At 65.5% G+C, this 20,479-nt stretch overlaps 3 protein-coding genes across 5 annotated transcripts; 2 read left to right on the top strand and 1 right to left on the bottom strand.

The window, feature by feature from the left end:
• The first annotated feature begins 1,205 nt into the window (after positions 1–1,205).
• Positions 1,206–3,196, top strand: SNRPA (small nuclear ribonucleoprotein polypeptide A). Its single transcript, XM_082333566.1, is given in 8 exon segments — positions 1,206–1,290; positions 1,369–1,541; positions 2,153–2,329; positions 2,410–2,461; positions 2,464–2,487; positions 2,490–2,581; positions 2,762–2,850; positions 2,940–3,196. Coding segments are annotated over 8 exon segments (840 nt in total). The 5' UTR covers positions 1,206–1,217; the 3' UTR covers positions 3,100–3,196.
• Positions 3,197–4,013: 817 nt separating this feature from the next.
• Positions 4,014–12,942, top strand: RAB4B (RAB4B, member RAS oncogene family). 3 transcript variants are annotated; one of them, XR_014230507.1, is made up of 10 exons: positions 4,014–4,173; positions 6,158–6,238; positions 6,806–6,920; positions 8,475–8,537; positions 8,629–8,783; positions 8,870–8,965; positions 10,272–10,402; positions 12,213–12,348; positions 12,437–12,645; positions 12,796–12,939. XR_014230507.1 is itself a non-coding variant. In XM_082333676.1 (8 exons), exons 1-7 carry the CDS (start codon positions 4,158–4,160, stop codon positions 10,385–10,387), a joined length of 642 nt encoding a protein of 213 aa, XP_082189802.1. In that variant the 5' UTR covers positions 4,016–4,157; the 3' UTR covers positions 10,388–10,402; positions 10,552–10,861. The 3 variants fall into 3 exon arrangements, 1 of the variants encoding a protein (XP_082189802.1); XR_014230506.1 differs by having other exon boundaries at positions 12,437–12,942; XM_082333676.1 differs by lacking the exons at positions 12,213–12,348; positions 12,437–12,645; positions 12,796–12,939 and adding an exon at positions 10,552–10,861 and having other exon boundaries at positions 4,016–4,173.
• A 123-nt stretch (positions 12,943–13,065) lies between these two features.
• LOC309600872 (cytochrome P450 2C23-like) lies at positions 13,066–17,419 on the bottom strand (the record flags this gene model as incomplete). The annotated part of the gene is made up of 7 exons (XM_082333500.1): positions 13,066–13,247; positions 13,328–13,469; positions 13,831–14,018; positions 14,093–14,234; positions 15,270–15,446; positions 15,522–16,067; positions 17,237–17,419. The coding sequence occupies 7 exons, from the start codon at positions 17,417–17,419 to the stop codon at positions 13,066–13,068; spliced, it is 1,560 nt and encodes a 519-aa protein (XP_082189626.1).
• Positions 17,420–20,479: the final 3,060 nt, after the last annotated feature.

Raw genomic sequence — 20,479 nt, 5'->3', positions numbered from 1 at the left:
AGGGGGTCCCAGAGGGGTTTGGGGGGGCCTGGAGGGGTCCCGGGGGCGTCTGAGAGGGTCCCAGGGAGGCCTAGAGGGATCTGGGGGGAAGCAGGGGGGATCTGGGGGGGCCTGGAGGGGTTTGGGGGGGCCTGGAGGGATTTGGGGGGCCCGAGAGGTCCCAGAGGGGTTTGGGGGGGCCTAGAGGGGTCTGGGGGGCAGCAGGGGGGATCTGGGGGGGGGGCAGAGGGGTTTGGGGGGGCCTGGAGGGGTCTGGGGGGGGCAGGGGGGTCCCAGAGGGTTTTGAGGGGGCCAAGAGGGGTTTGGGGGGGCCCGAGGGGTCCCAGAGGGGTTTGGGGGGGCCTGAAGGGGTCTGGGGGGGAGCAGGAGGGATCTAGGGGGGTCCCAGAGGGGTTTGGGGGGGTCTGGAGGGGTCCCGGCAGGGTTTGAGGGGGTCCCAGGGGGGTCTAGAGGGGTCTGGGGAGAAGCAGGGGGGATCTGGGGCAGCCCGGAGGGGTTTGGCAGGGGGCTGAAAGGGTCTGGGGGGGAACAGGGGGGATCTAGGGGGGTCCCAGAGGGGTTTGGGGAGGCCTGGAGGCATCCTGGGGGGGTATGAGGGGGTCTCAGTGGAGCCTAGAGGGGTCTGGGGGGAAGCAGGGGGGATCGGGGGGGGGGCAGAGGGGTTTGGGGAGTCCCAGGGTGGGGCTGGAGGGGTCTGAGGGGGGATCTGGGGGGGCCTGAAGTGGTCTGGGGGGGAGCAGAGGGGATCTGGGGGGGCTTGGGGGGTCCCAGGGGGGATCTGGGGGGGCCTGAAGGGGTCTGGAGGGGAGCAGAGGGGATCTGGGAGGGGTTGGAGGGTCCCAGAGGGGTTTGGGGGGGCCTGGAGGGCTCCCGGGGGGGGTCTGAGGGGGTCCCAGGGGGGCCTAGAGCGGTCTGGGGGGAAGCAGGGGGGATCTGGGGGTCCCGGAGGATTTTGGGGGGTGCTGGGGTGGGGCTGGAGGGGTCTGGGGGAGGCAGGGGGGTCTAGGTGGAGCAACCCCCGTGGTGGTGGTAGGGGGATTAATCCCTTCCTCACCGGGGGACCGGGCTGTGTCCCCCCTCATTTCTGCGGGGGGGGGGGGGGGGGGGGGTGTCCTCCTTCCCCTCCCAGCCCCTCCTTGGGGAGGTTAAAGGGGGGCAGCCCCCCCCCAGCCCCCCCAGACGCCCCCCCTTTCCCCGCAGACGGGGGTCCCCCCGAGATGGCGGTGCAGGACGCGCGCCCCAACCACACCATCTACATCAACAACCTCAACGAGAAGATCAAGAAGGATGGTGAGGGGCTGTGGGGGGGCCCGGGGGGGGGCTCCCCTTCCTCCCCGCTCGCCTTCATCTTCCTCTTCCTTTTCCCAGAGCTGAAGAAATCCCTCTACGCTATTTTTTCCCAATTCGGGCAAATTTTGGATATCTTGGTATCGCGGAGTTTGAAGATGAGGGGTCAAGCCTTCGTCATTTTCAAGGAAATCAGCAGCGCCACGAACGCTCTGCGCTCCATGCAGGGCTTCCCCTTCTACGACAAACCCATGGTGAGCCCCCCGAAATCCCCGTGGAGCCCCCCAGATCCCCATGGAGCCCCCCAGATCCCCAGGGAGCCCCCCAGATCCCCTAGACCCCCCCCAAATCCCTTTGGAGCTCCTCTAAATCCCCAAGGAGCCCCCCCAAATCCCCATGGAACCCCCTGAATCGCCAAGGAGCTCCCTAAAATCCCCATGGAGCCCCCTCCAAATCCCCTAGATCGCCCCCAAATCCCCTGCATCCCCCCCAAATCGCCATGGAGTCCCTCCAAATCCCCCAGATCCCCCCCAAATTCCCTTGGACCTCCCCCAAATCCCCTAGATCCCCCCCAAATCCCCTTGGAGTCCTCCCAAATCCCCCAGATCCCCCCCAAATTCTCTTGGAGCTCCCCCAAATCCCCCAGATACCCTCCCAAATCCCCTTGGAGTCCTTCCAAATCCCCCAGATCCCCCCGAAATCCCCTTGGAGCTCCCCCAAATCCCCTTGGAGTCCTTCCAAATCCCCCAGATCCCCCCCAAATTCCCTTGGATCTCCCCCAAATCCCCTAGATCCCCCCCTAAACACCCAAGCAGGCCCCCCCCCAACCCATTCCCGCTCACCCCCGCCCCGGCTTTTCCCGCAGCGGATCCAATACGCCAAAACGGATTCGGATATCATCGCCAAAATGAAGGGAACTTTCGTGGAACGCGACCGTAAGCGGGAGAAAAGGAAACCCAAAGGCCAAGACGCACCGGCGGCGAAGAAAAGCGGTGCCGGAACCGGCACGGCGGCACCGGGCGGCGTTCAGGGAGCCGTTCCCGTGAGTTGGGGGGGGGTCGATTTGGGGGGGGATTTGGGGGGGGGGGCTGTGGGCGCTGAGCCGGGTTTTTTTTCCCGTAGGGAATGCCGCCGTTGAACCAGGCGCCGCGGATGATGCACCATATGGCGGGGCAGCCCCCTATATGCCTCCGCCGGGGATGATCCGCCGCCCGGCATGACTCCGGGCGGAATTCCCCCGGGAGCCATGCCCCCCCAGCAGGTGATGCCGGGCCAGATGCCGCCGTCGCAGCCGGTGAGTACCGGGGTACCCCCAAAAAAATCCAATTTAACGCTGACCGGGGCGCTGAATGTGAAAATAAACCATCCCCGCACCCCGATTGGGGGGATTTTTGTGGCGGGAGGGGGGAGTGAGCCTTTTGGGGGGGCTCCCCGCTTCTCGTTGGGGCTGACACCCCCTTTTTCCCCCCCCCAGCTGTCGGAGAACCCGCCGAATCACATCCTCTTCCTCACCAACCTGCCCGAGGAGACGAACGAGCTGATGCTCTCCATGCTGTTTAATCAGTGAGTGGCTTGGCGGGGGGGTTTGGGGGGGTCCGGGAGGGTTTGGGGGCCCCCCCTGACGTCTGTGCCCCCCCCTTTTTTTTTGCCAGATTCCCCGGTTTCAAGGAGGTGCGGTTGGTGCCGGGTCGGCACGACATCGCCTTCGTCGAGTTCGATAACGAGGTGCAGGCGGGGGCGGCCCGCGACGCCCTCCAGGGTTTCAAGATCACCCAAAACAACGCCATGAAGATTTCCTTCGCCAAAAAGTGACCCCCCCCACCCCAAAAAGCACCCCCCCGCACCCCAAAAATCCCCCTCGCACCCCAAAATCCCCCCCTACACCCCAAAATCCCCCCCCAAACCCCTTCCCCCCCCCCCGAAGGTAAGTTTGCCCCGAGGCGGCCGAGCCTTCGTCCCCCCTCCCTCCTCCTCTTCCTTGCCCCCCCCCCCTTTCCTCTGGCCCCCGGGGGGGTCTGGGGGGGTCCAGCCCCCCCCCCCCCCAGCATTGTACCCAGGGTCTCTCTGCAGACATTGCACCTGGAGCCTCTCCCCCCTCCCCAAAATAAACCCCCCCCCCGCGTCCCACCTGGGCGTTTGCTCTGTCGCGGAGGGGGATCGGGGGCGGGGGGGGGGGGGCGGATTTGGGGTTGGGGGGGGCAGGGAGGGTTTTGGGCATGGATTTGGGGGGGTTTGGGGCTGGGGAGGGGGCTTGGGGGGGGGGTTGAGGTTGGGGAGGGGGCTTGGGGGGGGTTGGGGCATGGATTGGGGGGGTTTGGGGTTGGGGAGGGGGCTTGGGAGCGGTTGGGGTGTGGATTGGGGGGGTTTGGGGTTGGGGAGGGGGCTTGGGGGGGGTTGGGGCGTGGATTGGGGGGGGTTGGGGTTGGGGAGGGGGCTTGGGGAGGGTTGGGGTGTGGATTGGGGGGGTTTGGGGACAGGGACTGGGGGTTTTGGGGGGGTTTGGGGCTTGGAGGGGCTCGGGGGGTTTGGGAGGGGTTGGGGCATGGATTTGGGGGGGGTTTGGGGCTGGGGTCGGGGCTATGGGGGGGGTTTGGGGCCGGGGGACCCCCCCGAGCGGTTTGGGGCCGGGCGGGAGTTAGGACCCAGGAGCCCGCCGCCCCTCTAGCGCCGCCCACTGGCTCCGCCCCCACACTTCGCCCCGCCTCCTTTACCACGCCCGGCCCCGCCTTTCTCCGGGTGTCCCGCCCTCGCCGCGCAGGCGCACAAGACCCGGAAGCGGCTCTCCTGGGCGCCGCCATATTGTGCCCGCTCCCTTCCGTACGGCCCGGTAGCGGCAGGAGGCGGCGGGGCCCGGCCCGGCGGCTCCAGCCATGTCCGAGACCTACGGTGGGTCCGGGGGTGGGGGAGAGCCCGGGCACGGCCGGGCAGGGGGGTGTCGGGGCTGGGGGGGGGGGCTTGTAGGGAGCGGGGGGCCCCTGGGTGGGATGGGGGGGGCCCTATAGGGAGTCTGGGGGGCCCCTGTGTGGGATGAGGGGGCATCTGTGGGGCTCAGTGGGCTCTATAGGGGCTGTGGGGGGCCCTATGTGGGATGGGGACCCTATAGGGAGTGTGTAGGGCCCCTGTGTGGGATGGGGGGGCGTCTGTGGGGCCCTATAGGGGGTCTGGGGGCCCTATGTGGGATGGGGACCCTATAGGGAGTGTGTGGGGTCCCTGTGTGGGATGGGGGGTGTCTGTGGGGCCCCTATAGGGGGTCTGGGGGCCTTATAGGGGTCTGTGGGGCCCCTGTCTGGGTTGCGGGGGTGTCTGTGGAGCCCTATAGGGGGTCTGGGGGCCCTGTGTGGGATGGGGACCCTATAGCGAGTGTGTAGGGCCCCTATGTGGGATGGGGGGGTGTCTGTGGGGCCCTATAGGGGGTCTGGGGGCCTTATAGGGGGTCTGTGGGGCCCTGTGTGGGATGGGGACCCTATAGCGAGTGTGTAGGGCCCCTGTGTGGGATGGGGGGGGCGTCTGTGGGGCTCCTATAGGGGGTCTGGGGGCCTTATAGGGGGTCTGTGGGCCCCTGTGTGGGATGGGGGGGCGTCTGTGGGGCTCCTATAGGGGGTCTGGGGGCCCTATGTGGGATGGGGACCCTATAGGGAGTGTGTGGGGCCTCTGTGTGGGATGGAGGGATGTCCATGGTGCCCTATAGGGGTTCTAGGGGCCCTATAGGGGGTCTGTGGGCCCCTGTGTGGGATGGAGGGGTGTCTGTGAGGCTTTATAGGGGGTCTAGGGGCCTTATAGGGGGTCTAGGAGCCCTATAGAGAGGCTCTGTGGGGCCCTATGTGGGATGGAAGCCCTATATGGAGCGTGTGAGGCCCTATAGGGCATCTGTGGGGTCCTAAGTGGGTCTGTGGTGTCCTGTGTGGGATGGGGGTGGTGTCTGTGGGGCCCTATAGGGGGTCTGGGGGCCTCTGTCTGGGCTGGAGGGATGTCTGTGGGGCCCTATAGGGGTTCTAGGGGCCCTATAGGGGTTCTGTGGGCCCCTGTGTGGGATGGGAGGGTGTCTAGGGGGACCCTATAGAGGGTCTATGGGGCCCTATGTGGGATGGGGGCCATATAGAGAGTGTGTGGGGCTCCTATGCGGGATGTGGGAGCATCTGTGGGGCCCCTATAGGGTGTCTGTGGGGTCCTAAGGGGTTCTGTGGGCCTATGTGTGGGATTGGGGGGGTGTCCATGGGGTCCTAAGGGGGTCTGTGGGGCCCTATGTGGGATGGAGGCCCTATAGGGAGTGTGTGGGGCCCCTGTGTGGGATGTAGGGGGGTCTGGGGGCCCTATAGGGGATCTAGGGGCCCTATAGGGTGTCTGTGGGGTCCTAAGGGGGTCTGTGGGTCCCTGTGTGGGATGGGGGGGGTGTCCATGGGGTCCTAAGGGGCTCTGTGGGCCGTATGGGGGATCTGTGGGTGTCTGGGGGGCCCTATAGGGGGTCTGGGGGCCTATAGAGAGGGTCTGGGGGGCCCTATGTGGGATGGGGGCCCTATAGGGAGCGTTATGGGCCCCTCTGTGGGATGGGGGGGTGTCGGTCCCCAGGGACCCCGCTCCCGGGGGGTGACACCCCACGCGTGGGGGACTCGGGGCCCTTTCGGCGCCTCCTGCTTTTGCCAGGCACCGAAACGAGGGAAAAAAACCCCACTTTTGGGGGTCTTTTGGGGTGGTTTTTTGCCGCGTTTGAAGGGGAGGGAGCGGAGCCAGGCGCGAAATCGCTTCCCCAAGGTCGCTCCCCTCCCCGGGGGCCGCTCCCCCCATCCCGCCGCTGCTTGCGGCACCTCGAGCCTAAAAAAACACCTTTTTTTTTTTTCCTTTATTGTTTGTTTTATTTTATCTTCCTCTTCAGATTTTCTCTTCAAGTTCCTCGTGATAGGGAGCGCCGGCACGGGGAAGTCCTGCCTCCTCCACCAGTTCATCGAAAACAAATGTAAGTTGGGTTATTTTGGGTTTTGTTGTTGCTGCGCCGGGTCACTCCCGACCAGATTCGTCTCTGGGGCTGCTGGAAAACGCCGCCGAAATATTTCTCCGCGGGACGTTTTGCCAGTAGGAAACAAAAAAAAAAGCGGGTTTTGTTGGATTTTTTTTGTTTTCTGGAGCCTCAGCCTTTCCTTGCCAGGCCCGGCGATGGAAAAGATCTTTTATGTTTTGGTGGATAAACAGAGCTTTGCCTCAAAACGCCGAAACGTTGGCTTTTCTGAAACCTTTGATTTTTTTTTTCTTTTGTAACGGGGCGGAGGAAGGCTTTAAGCCTGCTTAATTGGAAGTGAAATGCCAGGCGCCCTTCCTCCTCCTCGGTGCTTTGCGGGTTTAATTTCACGTATTCCGGCCCGCTCCTCGCTTCCTCTGCGCCGCCGCTTGCAAAATCATCTCGTAACGAGGAATAATCGGCGGCGTTTGCCCGAGGAGCTTGCGATCGACCCGGTTGCGGTGGAGAGAAGCTCTTATTTCTTTCCTAGCCGGCCGGTAGCGCATCGGGCACCTCTCGTTTCCGCAGTCAAACAGGATTCGAACCACACGATCGGGGTGGAATTCGGCTCCAAGGTCGTCAACGTCGGCGGGAAGACGGTGAAGCTGCAGATCTGGGACACGGCTGGGCAGGAGAGGTTCAGGTAAAGGAAAAGCTCCCGGCGCCGGAGCTGCGCCCAAACCCTCGTCTTCAGCGGCCTCCGGCTTTTTGGGCTGCTTTTTTTATTTTATTTTATTTTTAAAACGCGTTTCCGAAGCGAAACCGGGCGCCTTCGGGAGCGCGGCCGCCTCGCTCAAAGCGCGCGGTGCCTGAAACGCCGGGGCGCGGGGAATCACGGTAACCGTTTGGGTTGGAAAAGATCTTTAAGATCAGCGAGTCCAACCATAAACTCGCCGCTAAACCGCGTCCCGCCGCTAAACCACGTCCCCAAGCACCGCATCTACGCGTCTTTTAAACCCTTCCAGGGTTGGGGACTCCACCGCTCCCCCGGGCAGCCCGTTCCGATGCCGGACAACCCTTTGGGTGAAGGAATTATTCCCAATATCCAAGCTCAACCTCCCTCAGCCGCTCCTTCCAGGATTCCTTCTCCAGAGCCTTTGCCGCCTCCGTTGCTCTCCTTTGGCCGCGCTCCGGCACCTCGACGTCTTAGGGCCCAAAATTGACCACGATATTCGAGGTGGCGAGCACGGAGGGGCCGATCCCTTCCCTAGTCCTGCTGGCCACGCCGTTCCTGATCCGAGCCAGGATGCTGTTAGCCTTTTTGGCCACCTGGCCACGCTGCCGGCTCGTCTTCAGCCGCTCTTCCCCAAGCCCGTAGCGTTGCCTGGGGTTGTTGTGACCCAAACGCAGGACCCGGCGCTCAGCCTCATTGAATCTCCTCATCCCATCGGATCCAGCCTGGCCGGATCCCTCCGTAGAGCCTTTCCGCCCTCGAGCAGGTCACCGCTCCCGCCCAACGCGGCGTCCTCGGCGAAGCGAGGGCGCGCTCGATCCAGGCAAACGCTTCGCCGGGTATAAATCCCGCCGGATCGCCGGGCGCGACGATGGCGAAGGGAGTTCAATCCAGTTGGCGGCCGGTCACCAGCGGCGTCCCCAGGGCTCCGTACTGGGGCCGGTTCTGTTTAACGCGCTTGGGTCGCGCCAACCCCGTCCGACGCCGCCGGCGCGGAGAGCTGCCCGGCGGAAAAGGACCCGTGGCCGAGAAGGCCACCGGCAGCCTGGCTTGCGTCAGGAACGGTGTGGCCAGTGGGCTGGGGAAGGGATCGCCCCGCTGGCGAGGCCGCAGCTCGAACGGGTCGGATCTTGGGAACGATCCCTTCGCCCGAGGGATCTAAAAGCCGGCGCTTGGGGACGCGGTGGCCTCGGCGGCGCTGGGTTAGCGGTCGGGCTCGGTGATCTTAAAGGGTTTTGCCAACCTCGCCGGTTCTCCGATCGCCTCCTCCGGCTCGTTGATGAGGATACCAAACAGAATCTCTGCGCGGCTGGAGGAGCAGAGCGCGCCCCGCAATTAAATAAGAATTTTGGCTCCCTCCTTCGGACGAGGGCCCTAAAAACGCGGATTTGGGGCCGATCCTGTCCCTGCCCGAGTCGGCTGTGCAGCTCCTGCCTTCCTGGCAGCGCAGCCCAGCGAGGGGACCCCAACCCTCCTCGAACCCGAGGGTCGGGCCTCCGCTCTCATCCTCCTCTTCCTCCTCAGATCGGTGACCAGAAGCTACTACCGGGGCGCAGCTGGCGCGTTGCTCGTGTACGACATCACCAGGTTGGTCGCGGCATCCGCGAACCCCCGACCCCCTCGTTTTTGGGGGGGGGAAATTGGGGTTCGGCAACCCCCCTTTTCCCTCCCCATCCAGCCGGGAGACCTACAACGCGCTGACCAACTGGCTGACGGACGCCCGCACCCTCGCCAGCCCCAACATCGTCATCATCCTCTGCGGGAACAAGAAGGATTTGGACGCCGACCGGGAGGTGACGTTCCTGGAGGCTTCGCGCTTCGCCCAGGAGAACGGTGAGGGAGGCGGAGAGAAACGCTGCCTCCCGCCCGCGCCCTGGGGCTAATTACGGTCGAATTAACGAGCCCTTTCTACTTGCCAGAGCTCATGTTCCTGGAGACCAGCGCCCTGACGGGAGAAAACGTGGAAGAAGCCTTCTTAAAATGCGCGAGGACCATATTAAACAAAATCGAATCGGGTACGGCGACTCTGATTTGGCTTTGCCAGGGTAGGGAAGGGAGGTTTTGGATCCTGGGGGTGGAGGTTTTGAATCCCAGCAGAGTTTTTGGATCCCAGGGATGGAGGTTTTTGGATCCCTGGGGAGGTTTGGATCCCAGGGATGGAGGTTTTGGATCCCCACCAGAGGTCTGAATCCTAGGGACGGGGGTTTCGGATCCCCGGGGAGGTTTGGATCCCCGGGACGGGGGTTTTGGATCCCTGGGGAGGTTTGGATCCCCGGGATGGAGGTTTTGGATCCCCACCAGAGGTCTGAATCCTAGGGACGGGGGTTTTGGATCCCCGGGGACGGGGGTTTTGGATCCCCGGGGAGGTTTGGATCCCCGGGGACGGAGGTTTTGGATCCCCGGCAGGGGTTTTGGATCCCAGGGATGGAGCTTTTTGGATCCCCGGGACGGAGGTTTTGGATCCCTGGGGAGGTTTGGATCCCCGGGATGGAGGTTTTGGATCCCCACCAGAGGTCTGAATCCTAGGGACGGAGGTTTTGGATCCCCGGGGACGGGGGTTTTGGATCTCTGGGGAGGTTTGGATCCCAGGGACGGAGGTTTTGGATCCCCAGCAGGGGTTTTGGATCCCAGGGGACGTTTGGATCCCAGGGACAGAGGTTTTGGATCATTGGGGAGGTTTTGGATCCCCGGGACGGGGGTTTTGGATCCCCGGCAGGGGTTTTGGATCCCCGGGAAGGTTTGAGTCCTGGTGGAGGTTTGAATCCCAACGTTGGGAGGTTTTGGATCCCGGCAAAGGTTTTGAATCCCGGGGACAGAGGTATTGGATCCCAGGGGTTTGGGATCCCAGGGATGGAGGTTTGGGATCCCAGGGATGGAAGTTTTGGATCCCGGCAAAGGTTTTGAATCCCGGGGACAGAGGTATTGGATCCCAGGGGTTTGGGATCCCAGGGATGGAGGTATTGGATCCCAGGGGTTTGGGATCCCAGGGATGGAGGTATTGGATCCCAGGGGTTTGGGATCCCAGGGATGGAGGTATTGGATCCCAGGGATGGAGGTATTGGATCCCAGGGGTTTGGGATCCCAGGGATGGAGGTATTGGATCCCAGGGGTTTGGGATCCCAGGGATGGAGGTATTGGATCCCAGGGATGGAGGTATTGGATCCCAGGGGTTTGGGATCCCAGGGATGGAGGTTTGGGATCCCGGCAAAGGTTTGGGATCCCAGGGACGGAGCTTTGGATCCCCGGCAGGGGTTTTGCATCCCGACAGAGGTTTTAATCCTTCCCCTCGCCCCCTTTGCCGGGGTTTTTCCCTCCGCCCAGGTGAACTCGACCCGGAGAGGATGGGCTCAGGGATCCAGTACGGCGACGCCTCCCTCCGCCAGCTGCGGCAGCCCCGGGGAGCCCAGGCGCAGAGCCGGCAGCAGTGCAGTTGCTGAACGCCTGCGCCCAAGGTGAGACCCCCGCGCCCCTGGGGGGGGGCTGCCCGGACCCCCCCTCGCCCCCGGCCGCGGCGGAAGGGGTCGGATGCCCCCCGCCCCGTCGCTACAAACCTCTTTCTCCCCCTTTTTCCCCCCCCCCCCCCTTTTTTCCCCGCCGCCAGGACCACGTGCCTCGCTCGCCGAGCCCCCCACCCCTCTCCTCCCTACCATCAGCCCCCTCCTCATCCGAGAAGCCCCGGGACTCTCGAGTTTACCTCTGTGGCAAACGCCTTGTTTTGATTGTATTTGACCGAGGTGGCTTCTGGCAAACGCTCCTTGCCCGCTGCTTGCCCCCCGCCCCGCCGTGGCCACCGGCCCGGTGGGCTGCGTTGTGTGTGTGTGTGTGTGTCCGTGTGTCCCCCCCCCGCCCCGAGCAGGTTGGGTCGTATTCAGCTTGTTTAAAAGGAAAAAAAAAAACCCCAAAAAAACCCCTCCAAGATGCTACCGGTAGCATTTTGGGGGGTGCCTGAATGAAGGGGGGTCCCCACCTCGCCTGGGGGGGGGGGACAGCCCCCCACGGCGCGGCTGAGGGGGTGGGGATCAAGGGGGGGGGGTCTCCCTGCCCAGCCCCTGGGGTTTTGCCTTTTTTTTTTTTTTTATTTCGGCGTGGTCTGCGTTTTGCATTTCCACTTTTTTCCCCCCCGCCCTGAGAGAAAAAGTGGGGTTTTCTGGGGGGGGGGGGGGGACGACGACACCCACGATGTCATCAACCCCTCCGCTGTCACTTTGGGGGGGGACGACGGGGACTTCATTGCCTGCGCTGGAAGCTGCTCCCGTGTCCCCTTCGCCGCGGGGGTTTGGGGGGGGGGGGGGTCCCCAGGCAGCGAGGGGGGGGCTCTGAACCCCCCCATTTGGGGACAGCGTCTCCCTTGGGCTCCCCCCGGCTCCCCGTCCCCCACCCCGGGGTGCTTCTGCTTCTCTTCGTGTTATTTATTGCACTTGCCGGGGGCGGGGGGGGGTCCTGGGGGGGCCGGGGCTGCGTCCCCGTTGGGTTTGGTTCTTTTTTTCCTCTGGAAAAGGGAAAAAAAGGCACACACACACACAAAAAAGCGAGTTTCCCTCCCTTCCAGGCTGTGAAAATGTGACTCTGGTACATAAAGTATTAATGTTTTCCAGCCCGGCTCCGCTGCTTCTTTTGGGGGGGGGGCCTTTGGGGGGTGCAGGGGTGGGTTTGGGTCCCCCCCCGAGCTGCCTGTCTAATTGGGGGGGGTGTCACTCCCCCCCCAGGGCTCGTGTCACCTCCTTTTTGGGGTCCCGGGGGGTTGCTCCCCTCTGCCCCTTCCTGGGCTGCTCCCACATGGGGGGACCGCCGGTTTTGGGGGTCCGGTGGCCAGGCTGGCCCCCCCACCCACACCCCGGGGGGGGCGCAGGGGTTGATTCTTAACCACCCCGTTAAACGGCCGCAGGGGAACGGCACCGGGGCCGCTGTCCGTCCGTCCATCCGTCCGTCTGGGGTGTCTGGGGGTGCGGAGCCCCCCCCCCCGGGGACCACAGCCCCACCAGCTCCTTTGGGGGGGTCCTATATGGGGGGGGGGGGGCGAGGAGGATGGAGGCGAGCGGGGTGCTGAGCATCGCCTGGGTGCCAGGGGGCTGCTGTTCCTCTGGGGCCAGTGGCCAACGGGCAACTAGCCCCCCCCCCCCCCCGGGCCACCCCTCCTGGGGAGCGTGCCGCAAGTGGAGGCGACCCGGCTCATCGCCTCCCTCCGCAAGGTGAGTCCTGGGGGGGCTGGGGGGGTCCCGGGGCCGGGACCACCGCTCAGCACCCCCCTCCTCCTCCCCGCAGCTCGCCCAGAGCCACGGCCCCGTCTCCGGCGGCCACTCGGGCTACCGCTTGCTGAAGGAGGCTCCGAGCGACCGCGACGAGGGGTTCGGCGGCCGCGGCGGCTTCCCGGCCGTCCAGCGGCGGAGCCGCGGCAACGGTGAGACCCCGGGGTTGCCCCCACCGCCTTTTCGGGGAGCCACCGGCAGTGCCTGACCCCCTTTTTTTGGGTGTCCCCCCCAATCCAGGTATCGTTTACGGGACCGGGGAGCGCTGGCGGCAGCTTCGGCACGGGCAAGCGCGGCGCGGAGGAGCTGATCCGCGAGGAAGCCCGGCATCTGCTCCGGCACCGTCCCGCCGCCTCGGCGCATCCCAGTTTGATCCCAACCAGTTCGCCAACCCCCAGGCCTTCAACCCCGGGCGTTTTTCGGCTGAGGACGGACGCTTCAAGCGCAAGGTGAGGAAGGGGGGGGGGATTTGAGGGCGCGGACCCCCATCCCGGCGGCGGGAGCCCCTCGGATGCCGCCGACGCCGCCTTGCAGGGAAGCGCGCGTGCCTGGGCGAAGGCTTGGCCGCGACGGAGCTCTTCATCTTCCTCGCCATCCAGCGCTTCGAGATGAAGGCTGGGGAGGATCCGGCCGCCGTCGCTATCGCCCCCGAATCCCCCACCCGGTAAAGGCACCGCGCGTCTCCGCTCCCGGGGACCCCGGCATCACCGGGAGCCCCCCGCTCCCACCCAGGGGGGCTCTGACGGAGCCGCGGTCGCTGCCCTGGTTTCAGCTGGGATAAAGTTTAATTTTCCCGAAAGCGGGACAGTTGGAAAACGCCGTTAGTTTGGGGACGGGGGACGGGGTCTTCACGCCGCGGCGGGGGTCCGTCAGCGGGGACAGAAGCAGAGCTGGAAGGGGCGGGGGACGTTCATGATGCCGCTGACGTCGGGGCGCAGGTCGAGGCGCGGGCGGCCGGGGGGGCGACGCAGCTGGAAGCGCTGCAAGATGGCGGCGAGGAAGAGGAAGAGCTGCGTCCGCGCCAGGCTCTCCCCCACGCACATGCGCTTCCCTGCGGGGAGAAGCGAAGAAGGGGTGACTTAGGGGTGCCCCCCGCTTTGTGTGTGGGGGGGGGGTCCTCGTGCCACCCACCTGCGGAGAAGGGCACGAAGGCTTCGCTCTTCTTGAACCCCCCGTTTTCATCCAAAAAGTGCCGGGGGTCGAAGGCTTCGGGGTTTTTGAAGTGCCGGGGGTCGCGCAGGGCCGAGCTCAGGACGGGGTAGATGGTGCAGCCCTGCGCCAATGCTCATCAATCATTAACGGGCGATCGATAGGCGAGGGCGGGGCGCCCGGCGCAATTAAGTCGATCATTAAGCGCCCGGCGCAATCGATAAGCGCTGACGCGGCGCGGGGTCTGTGATCGATGCCGAAGCGTGCCGGGCGATCGATTAATCAACGATTATCGCGCGTACGCGCGATAACGAAGGGCGTTGTGCAATTAATAGTCGATGATTAACGTCGCGGGGTTAGGAGCGATTTCTAATCGCTAGCGGCGACGAAGCGTTGGGCGACGAACGATGGACGGGGGAGCGCGCGGGGTGGTTTACGGCTGATGGGTGATTAACGGGGAGCGGTTAACGAGGAGCGAGCGGCACCTTGGGGATGGTGAAGCCGCCCAGCTGGGTGTCGCGCTTCACCGTCCGGATGAAGCCGAGGGGGACGAGGTCGAGGTAGCGCTGGGCCTCGTGGAGGACGGCCTCGGTGTAGGGCATGGCCCCCCGGTCCCGCAGGGCCGGCGGCCGCTCCTGCCCCATCACCCGCTCGATCTCCTCCTGTACCTTCGCTGGGGAGGGCAGGGGGGTCAGCGGGACCCCCCGTCCTCCCCAGGGACCCCCCGGCGCCCCGGCCGTGCCCTACCCGCCACCTCGGGGTGCTCCAGCAGCAGCAGCAGGCAGTAGCGGAGGGTGATGCTGGTGCTCTCCACCCCGGCCACGAACATGTCGAACACCGTTATCTCCATGTTGTCCCGTCGGAACGGCGTCCCGGGCTTCCCCCGCTCCTGGGTTTGGGGGGGCAGGGGGGGACGGCTGAGCCCCCTGTCCCCCCTTGCACCCCGTGTCCCCCCGAGATGGAGCCAGGGGTCCCGTCCCCTTGCACCCCGTGTCCCCCCTGGATGGCAACCTGTGTCCCCCCAAAATGATGCTTGGGGTCCCGTCCTCTTGTGCCCTGTGTCCCCCAAAATGATGCTCGGGGTCCCCTCGCACCCTGTGTCCCCCCAACATGGAGCCTGGGGTCCCGTCCCCTTGCACCCCGTGTCCCCCAAAATGGTGCTTGGGGTCCCATCCCCTTGCACCCCGTGTCCCCACTGGATGGCAACCTGTGTCCCCCAAAATGATGCTTGGGGTCCCATCCTCTTGTGCCCTGTGTCCCCCCAAAATGATGCTCGGGGTCCCATCCCCTTGCACCCCGTGTCCCCCCTGGATGGCAACCTGTGTCCCCCAAAATGATGCTCGGGGTCCCGTCCTCTTGTGCCCTGTGTCCCCCCAAAATGATGCTCGGGGTCCCGTCCCCTTGCACCCCGTGTCCCCCCTGGATGGCAACCTGTGTCCCCCAAAATGATGCTTGGGGTTCCGTCCTCTTGCACCATGTGTCCCCCTAAAATGATGCTCGGGGTCCCCTCGTACCCCTTGTCCCCCCAAAATGACATTTGGGGTCCCCTTCTCTTGCACCCCATGTCCCCCAAAACGATGCTCGGGGTCCCATCCCCTCTTACCCGCTGTCTCCTTACACCCCTTGTCCCCCCGAAATGATGCTTGGGGTCCCGTCCCCTCACACCCTGTGTCTCCCCAAAATGATGCTCGGGGTCCCCTTGCACCCCCTGTCCCCCCAAGATGATGCTTGGGGTCCTGTCTCCCTGCACCCCGTGTCCCCCCAAAATGACGTTCGGGGTCCTGTCCTCTTGCACCCTGTGTCCCCCCAAAATGACGCTCGGGGTCCCCTCACACCCTGTGTCCCCCCAAAATGACGCTCGGGGCCCCATCCCCTGGCACCCCGTGTCCCCCCGCGGCGACGCTCGCCGTCCCCCCCGCCCCACCTGCTCTATCTTGCCGAGAAAAGCATCCACGAAATCCCGGGGCGCCGCCAAATCCAGGGTGGCCTCGTGCTCCGCCACCTTCCTGGCCAAGAAATCCTGGATGAAGGAGTAGTTCTGGAAGAGGGTTTGGTGCGGGCCGGGCAGGCGCTCCATCAGGCCGGGCAGGATGGTGTAGAGCTGCCGGGAGAGGGCACGGTGGCACGGTGGCACGGTGCCACCAAAAACGGAGGTGTCCCCCTCCAAACCCCTCACCTGCCCGGCGACGGAGTTCTCCAGGCGGAAATTTTCGGCCAGGCGCCGGAGAACGCAGCGGTATTCCTCGTCACCGTAGCCGAAACGCTCGCCGAAGAGGATGCGGCAGATGGCGTTGCCCACGGCGGCGCTCAGCAGCGTGGCGGGGTCGAAGGGCTGCCCTGCGGCGGCGGGGGGGACGGTGACGACGACGGCGGCGGCCGCGGCCCCCCCACCGCGGCCCCGGTGCCCACCTTTGGTCCGCGCCAGCTCCCGCAGCAGCAGCCCCGTCTCCTCCTGGACGTGCTCCTCCACGCTCCTCTTGCCCATGCCGAAATCCCGCAGCGTGGTGATGGTGAAGCGCCGGGTCTGCAGCCACAGCTCCCCGTTGCTCATGAAGAGGCCGAGGTTTTGGTTGGTTTTCTCCGCCAAGGGGAACCGCCCCCGGTCGGTGAATTCATCCCCGCGGCTCACCAGCACCTCCCGCACCACCTCGTAGCCGAAGGCCACCACCACCCGCTCCGAGCCGAAGCGCAGGGCGAAGACGGGGCCGTACTTCTCGCTCAGCTGCGGGACGAAGCGACACCCGTCCGCTGTGGGTGGGGGCACCCCGGGGGGCTCGGCATCGGCACCCCGGGGCGCTCGGCGTCGGCACCCTGGAGGGTTTGGCACTGGCACCCCAGGGATCTCGGTATCGGCACCCCAGGGCGCTCGGCATCGGCACCCTGGAGGGTTTGGCACTGGCACCCCAGGGATCTCGGCATCGGCACCCCGGGGGGGCTCGGCATCGGCACCCTGGAGGGTTTGGCACTGGCACCCCGGGGCCCTCGGCATCGGCACCCTGGAGGGTTTGGCACTGGCACCCCAGGGATCTCGGTATCGGCATCCCGGGGGGCTCGGCATCGGCACCGTGGAGGGTTTGGTACTGGCACCCTGGAGGGTTTGGCACTGGCACCCCAGGGATCTCGGTATCGGCATCCCGGGGGGCTCGGCACTGGCACCCTGGAGGGTTTGGCACTGGCACCCTGGAGGGTTTGGCACTGGCACCCCAGGGATCTCGGCATTGGCGCCCCGGAGGGCTTGGCATTGGCACCCTGGGGAGCTCGGTATCAGCACCCCGGGGGGCTCGGCATCGGCACCCTGGAGGGTTTGGCATCGGCACCCCGGGGATCTTGGCATCGGCACCCTGGAGGGTTTGCCATCGGCACCCTGGGGATCTTGGCATCGGCACCCCGGGGGTCTCGGCACCGGCACCGCAGATTCTCAGCATTGGCACCCCAGGGTGCTTGGCATTGGCACCCTGGGGGTCTCAGCATTGGCACCCCAGAGTCTTGGCATCGGCACCCTGGGGGTCTTGGCATCGGCACCCCGGGGTGCTCAGTATTGGCACCCTGGGGGTCTTGGCATCGGCACCCCGGGGTGCCTGGCACTGGCACCTTGGGGATCTTGGCATTGGGCACCCCAGGGATCTCGGCCCTGGCAGCCCAGGGGTCTCGGCATCAGCACCCTGGGGGTCTCGGCATTGGTACCCCAGGGTGCTTGGCACTGGCACCCTGGGGTGCTCGGCATCGGCACCCCGGGGATCTCGGTATTGGTGCTTTGGGGATCTCGGCATCGGCACCCCAGGAGGCTCAGTATCAGCACCCCAGAGTCTCACCATCAGCACCCTGGGGCTCTCGGCATCGGCACCCCAGGGTGCTCGGCGCCGGCCCCCCGGGCTCTCGGCCCCCGCTCACCTTGCGGAAGGTCTTGCAGGTGTCGGTCGCCCTGAGCTGCAGCAGGTTGCCGATGAGCGGCAGCGCCAGCGGCCCCGGCGGGTAATTTCGGCTCTGCTCTTCTTTTTTCTGCCAGGCCACGAGGGCCGCGGTCGCCAGGACGAGGAGGAGGAGGAGGACGGTGACGGCGCCCACCGCCTCCATGGCTGCTGGCGCCCGCCTCGGCGGCGAGGAGCAAAGTCTGCCGGCACCGGGGAGGTCGCGGCGGCGCAGCCGGGGCTACCGGACAGTCGACGACCTCGGGGACGTTTCTGGAAAGGTGACCTGCTCGCGGCGTGCGTCAACACGGACCCTGCCTGCCCTGCGCCCCACTGGGTGCCCCCGGCACCCTGAGCTGTCCCCTCGCTGCAGCCCCCCGTCCCCTCGCTGCAGCCCCCCGTCCCCTCGTTGCAACCCCGTCCCCTTGTTACCACCCCCGTCCCCTTGTTACCACCCCCGTCCCCTCGTCGCGAACCCCCGTCCCCTCGTCGCGAACCCCCGTCCCCTCGCTGCAACCCCCGTCCCCTCGCTGCAACCCCCGTCCCCTTGTTGCAAACCCCGTCCCCTCATTGCAACCCCGTCCCCTCGTTGCAAATCCCGTCCCCTCGTTGCAAATCCCCGTCCCCTCGTTGCAAATCCCCGTCCCCTCATTGCAAATCCCCGTCCCCTCGCTGCAACCCCTTCCCTTTGCTGCAAACCCCGTCCCTTCGCTGCAAACCTCGTCCCTTCGCTGCAAGCCGTGCCCCTTCAATGCAAGCCGTCTCCCTCTGCCGCAACCCTTGTCTCTTGGCAAACCCCGTCCCTTTGCTGCAAACTTTGTCCCTTTGCTGCAAACCCCGTCCCTTCCCGTCGTTGCCAGCCCCGTGGCCGGGCACGCAGTGGCCTTGGCAGCCGCCGGCGCTTTCTCCTGGCTGCGGGTGCGGGTTTTGCCCGGCCCCCGCAGCCTTTGGGCCCCCCTGCCTCGGCCACCGGCCGCGCGCCCTTGGGGGGCCCCGAGCCCTCGGTCCCACAGCAGAGATAGGAACAGGAGCCCGGAGCCGAGGAGGAGGAGGAGGATGAAGGCCTGGCAGCCCACGAGCCATGGGCAACCCCTGCACGGCCTCAGTGCTGGGTCGGGCCCTTTGGATCTTGGGCTCGGCTTGGGGCTTTGCACGGCTCTGCACAGCTCTGCACGCTCTCTGCACGCTTGGCTTGGGGCTCTGCACGGCTCTGCACGCTTGGTTTGCGGCTTTGCACGGCTCTGCACGCTCTCTGCACGCTTGGCTTGGGGCTTTGCACGGCTCTGCACGCTCTCTGTACGCTTGGCTTGGGGCTCTGCATGGCTCTGCACGCTTGGCTTGGGGCTTTGCACGGCTCTGCACGGCTCTGCACGCTCTCCGCACGCTTGGCTTGGGGCTCTGCACGGCTCTGCACGCTTGGCTTGGGGCTTTGCACGGCTCTGCACAGCTCTGCACGCTCTCTGCACGCTTGGCTTGGGGCTCTGCACGGCTCTGCACGCTTGGCTTGGGGCTTTGCACGGCTCTGCACGCTCTCTGCACGCTTGGCTTGGGGCTTTGCACGGCTCTGCACGCTCTCTGCACGCTTGGCTTGGGGCTTTGCATGGCTCTGCACGGCTCTGCACGCTCTCTGCACGCTTGGCTTGGGGCTCTGCACGGCTCTGCACGCTTGGCTTGGGGCTTTGCATGGCTCTGCACGCTCTCTGCACGCTTGGCTTGGGGCTTTGCACGGCTCTGCACGCTCTCTGCACGCTTGGCTTGGGGCTTTGCACAGCTCTGCACGGCTCTGCACGCTTGGCTTGGGGCTTTGCATGGCTCTGCACGGCTCTGCATGCTCTCTGCACGCTTGGCTTGGGGCTTTGCATGGCTCTGCACGCTCTCTGCACGCTTGGCTCAGGGCTCTGCACGGCTCTGCACGCTCAGCTCAGGGCTCTGCATGGCTCTGCACATTTGGTTTGGGGCTTTGCACGGCTCTGCATGCTCAGCTGGGGGCTTTGCACGGCTCTGCGTGCTTGGCTGGGGGCTCTGCACTGCTGTGCACGGCTCTGCGCACTCAGCTCAGGGCTCTGCACGACTCTGCATGGCTCTGCACGCTCTCTGCACGCTTGGCTCAGGGCTCTTCACGGCTCTGCACGCACTGTGTGCTTGGCTGGGGGCTTTGCACGGCTCTGCACGCTCTCTGCATGCTCTGCGCGCTCAGCTCAGGGCTCTGCACGGCTCTGCGTGGCTCTGCACGCTTGGCCCAGGGCTCTTCACGGCTCTGCACGCTCTGCGGGCTTGGCTGGGGGCTTTGCACGGCTCTGCACGCTCTCTGCACGCTCAGCTCGGGGCTTTGCACAGCTCTGTGTGCTCAGCTCGGGGCTTTGTGTGGCTCTGCGTGGCTCCGCACGCTCTCTGCACGCTCGGCTCAGGGCTTTGCACGGCTCTGCACGCTCTCTGCACGCTCGGCTCAGGGCTTTGCACAGCTCTGTGTGCTCAGCTCGGGGCTTTGTGTGGCTCTGCGTGGCTCCGCACGCTCTCTGCACGCTCAGCTCAGGGTTTTGCACGGCTCTGCACGCTCTCTGCACGCTCGGCTCGGGGCTTTGCACGGCTCTGTGTGCTCAGCTCGGGGCTTTGTGTGGCTCTGCGTGGCTCCGCACGCTCTCTGCACGCTCAGCTCAGGGTTTTGCACGGCTCTGCACGCTCTCTGCACGCTCGGCTCGGGGCTTTGCACGGCTCTGTGTGCTCAGCTCGGGGCTTTGTGTGGCTCTGCGTGGCTCCGCACGCTCTCTGCACGCTCAGCTCAGGGTTTTGCACGGCTCTGCACGCTCTCTGCACGCTCGGCTCGGGGTTTTGCACGGCTCTGCATGCTCGGCTCGGGGTTTTGCACGGCTCTGCACGCTCTCTGCACGCTCGGCTCGGGGTTTTGCATGGCTCTGCACGCTCTGCGCGCTCTCTGCACGCTTGGCTTGGGGCTTTGCACAGCTCTGCACGCTCTCTGCACGCTCAGCTCGGGGTTTTGCACGGCTCTGCACGCTCTGCGCGCTCTCTGCACGCTCAGCTCGGGGTTTTGCACGGCTCTGCACGCTCTCTGCACGCTCAGCTCAGGGTTTTGCATGGCTCTGCACGCTCTCTGCACGCTCGGCTCGGGGTTTTGCACGGCTCTGCACGCTCTCTGCACACTCAGCTCGGGGTTTTGCACGGCTCTGCGCCCTCTCTGCACGCTCAGCTCGGGGTTTTGCACGGCTCT

Source organism: Platalea leucorodia, assembly GCF_965183815.1.
Source record: "Platalea leucorodia genome assembly, chromosome: 26".
Taxonomy (NCBI): Eukaryota; Metazoa; Chordata; class Aves; order Pelecaniformes; family Threskiornithidae; genus Platalea; species Platalea leucorodia.
The sequence above is the reverse complement of the archived record's forward strand: the minus strand, read 5'-3'. Positions and strand labels throughout refer to the sequence as shown.

Excerpts from the sequence above, each read along its gene's own strand:
- RAB4B (XM_082333676.1), top strand. Across the intron at positions 6,239-6,805 it reads CCAGTTCATCGAAAACAAAT|TCAAACAGGATTCGAACCAC; the intron begins GTAAGTTGGGTT and ends TCGTTTCCGCAG. Across the intron at positions 6,921-8,474 it reads GCTGGGCAGGAGAGGTTCAG|ATCGGTGACCAGAAGCTACT; the intron begins GTAAAGGAAAAG and ends CTTCCTCCTCAG.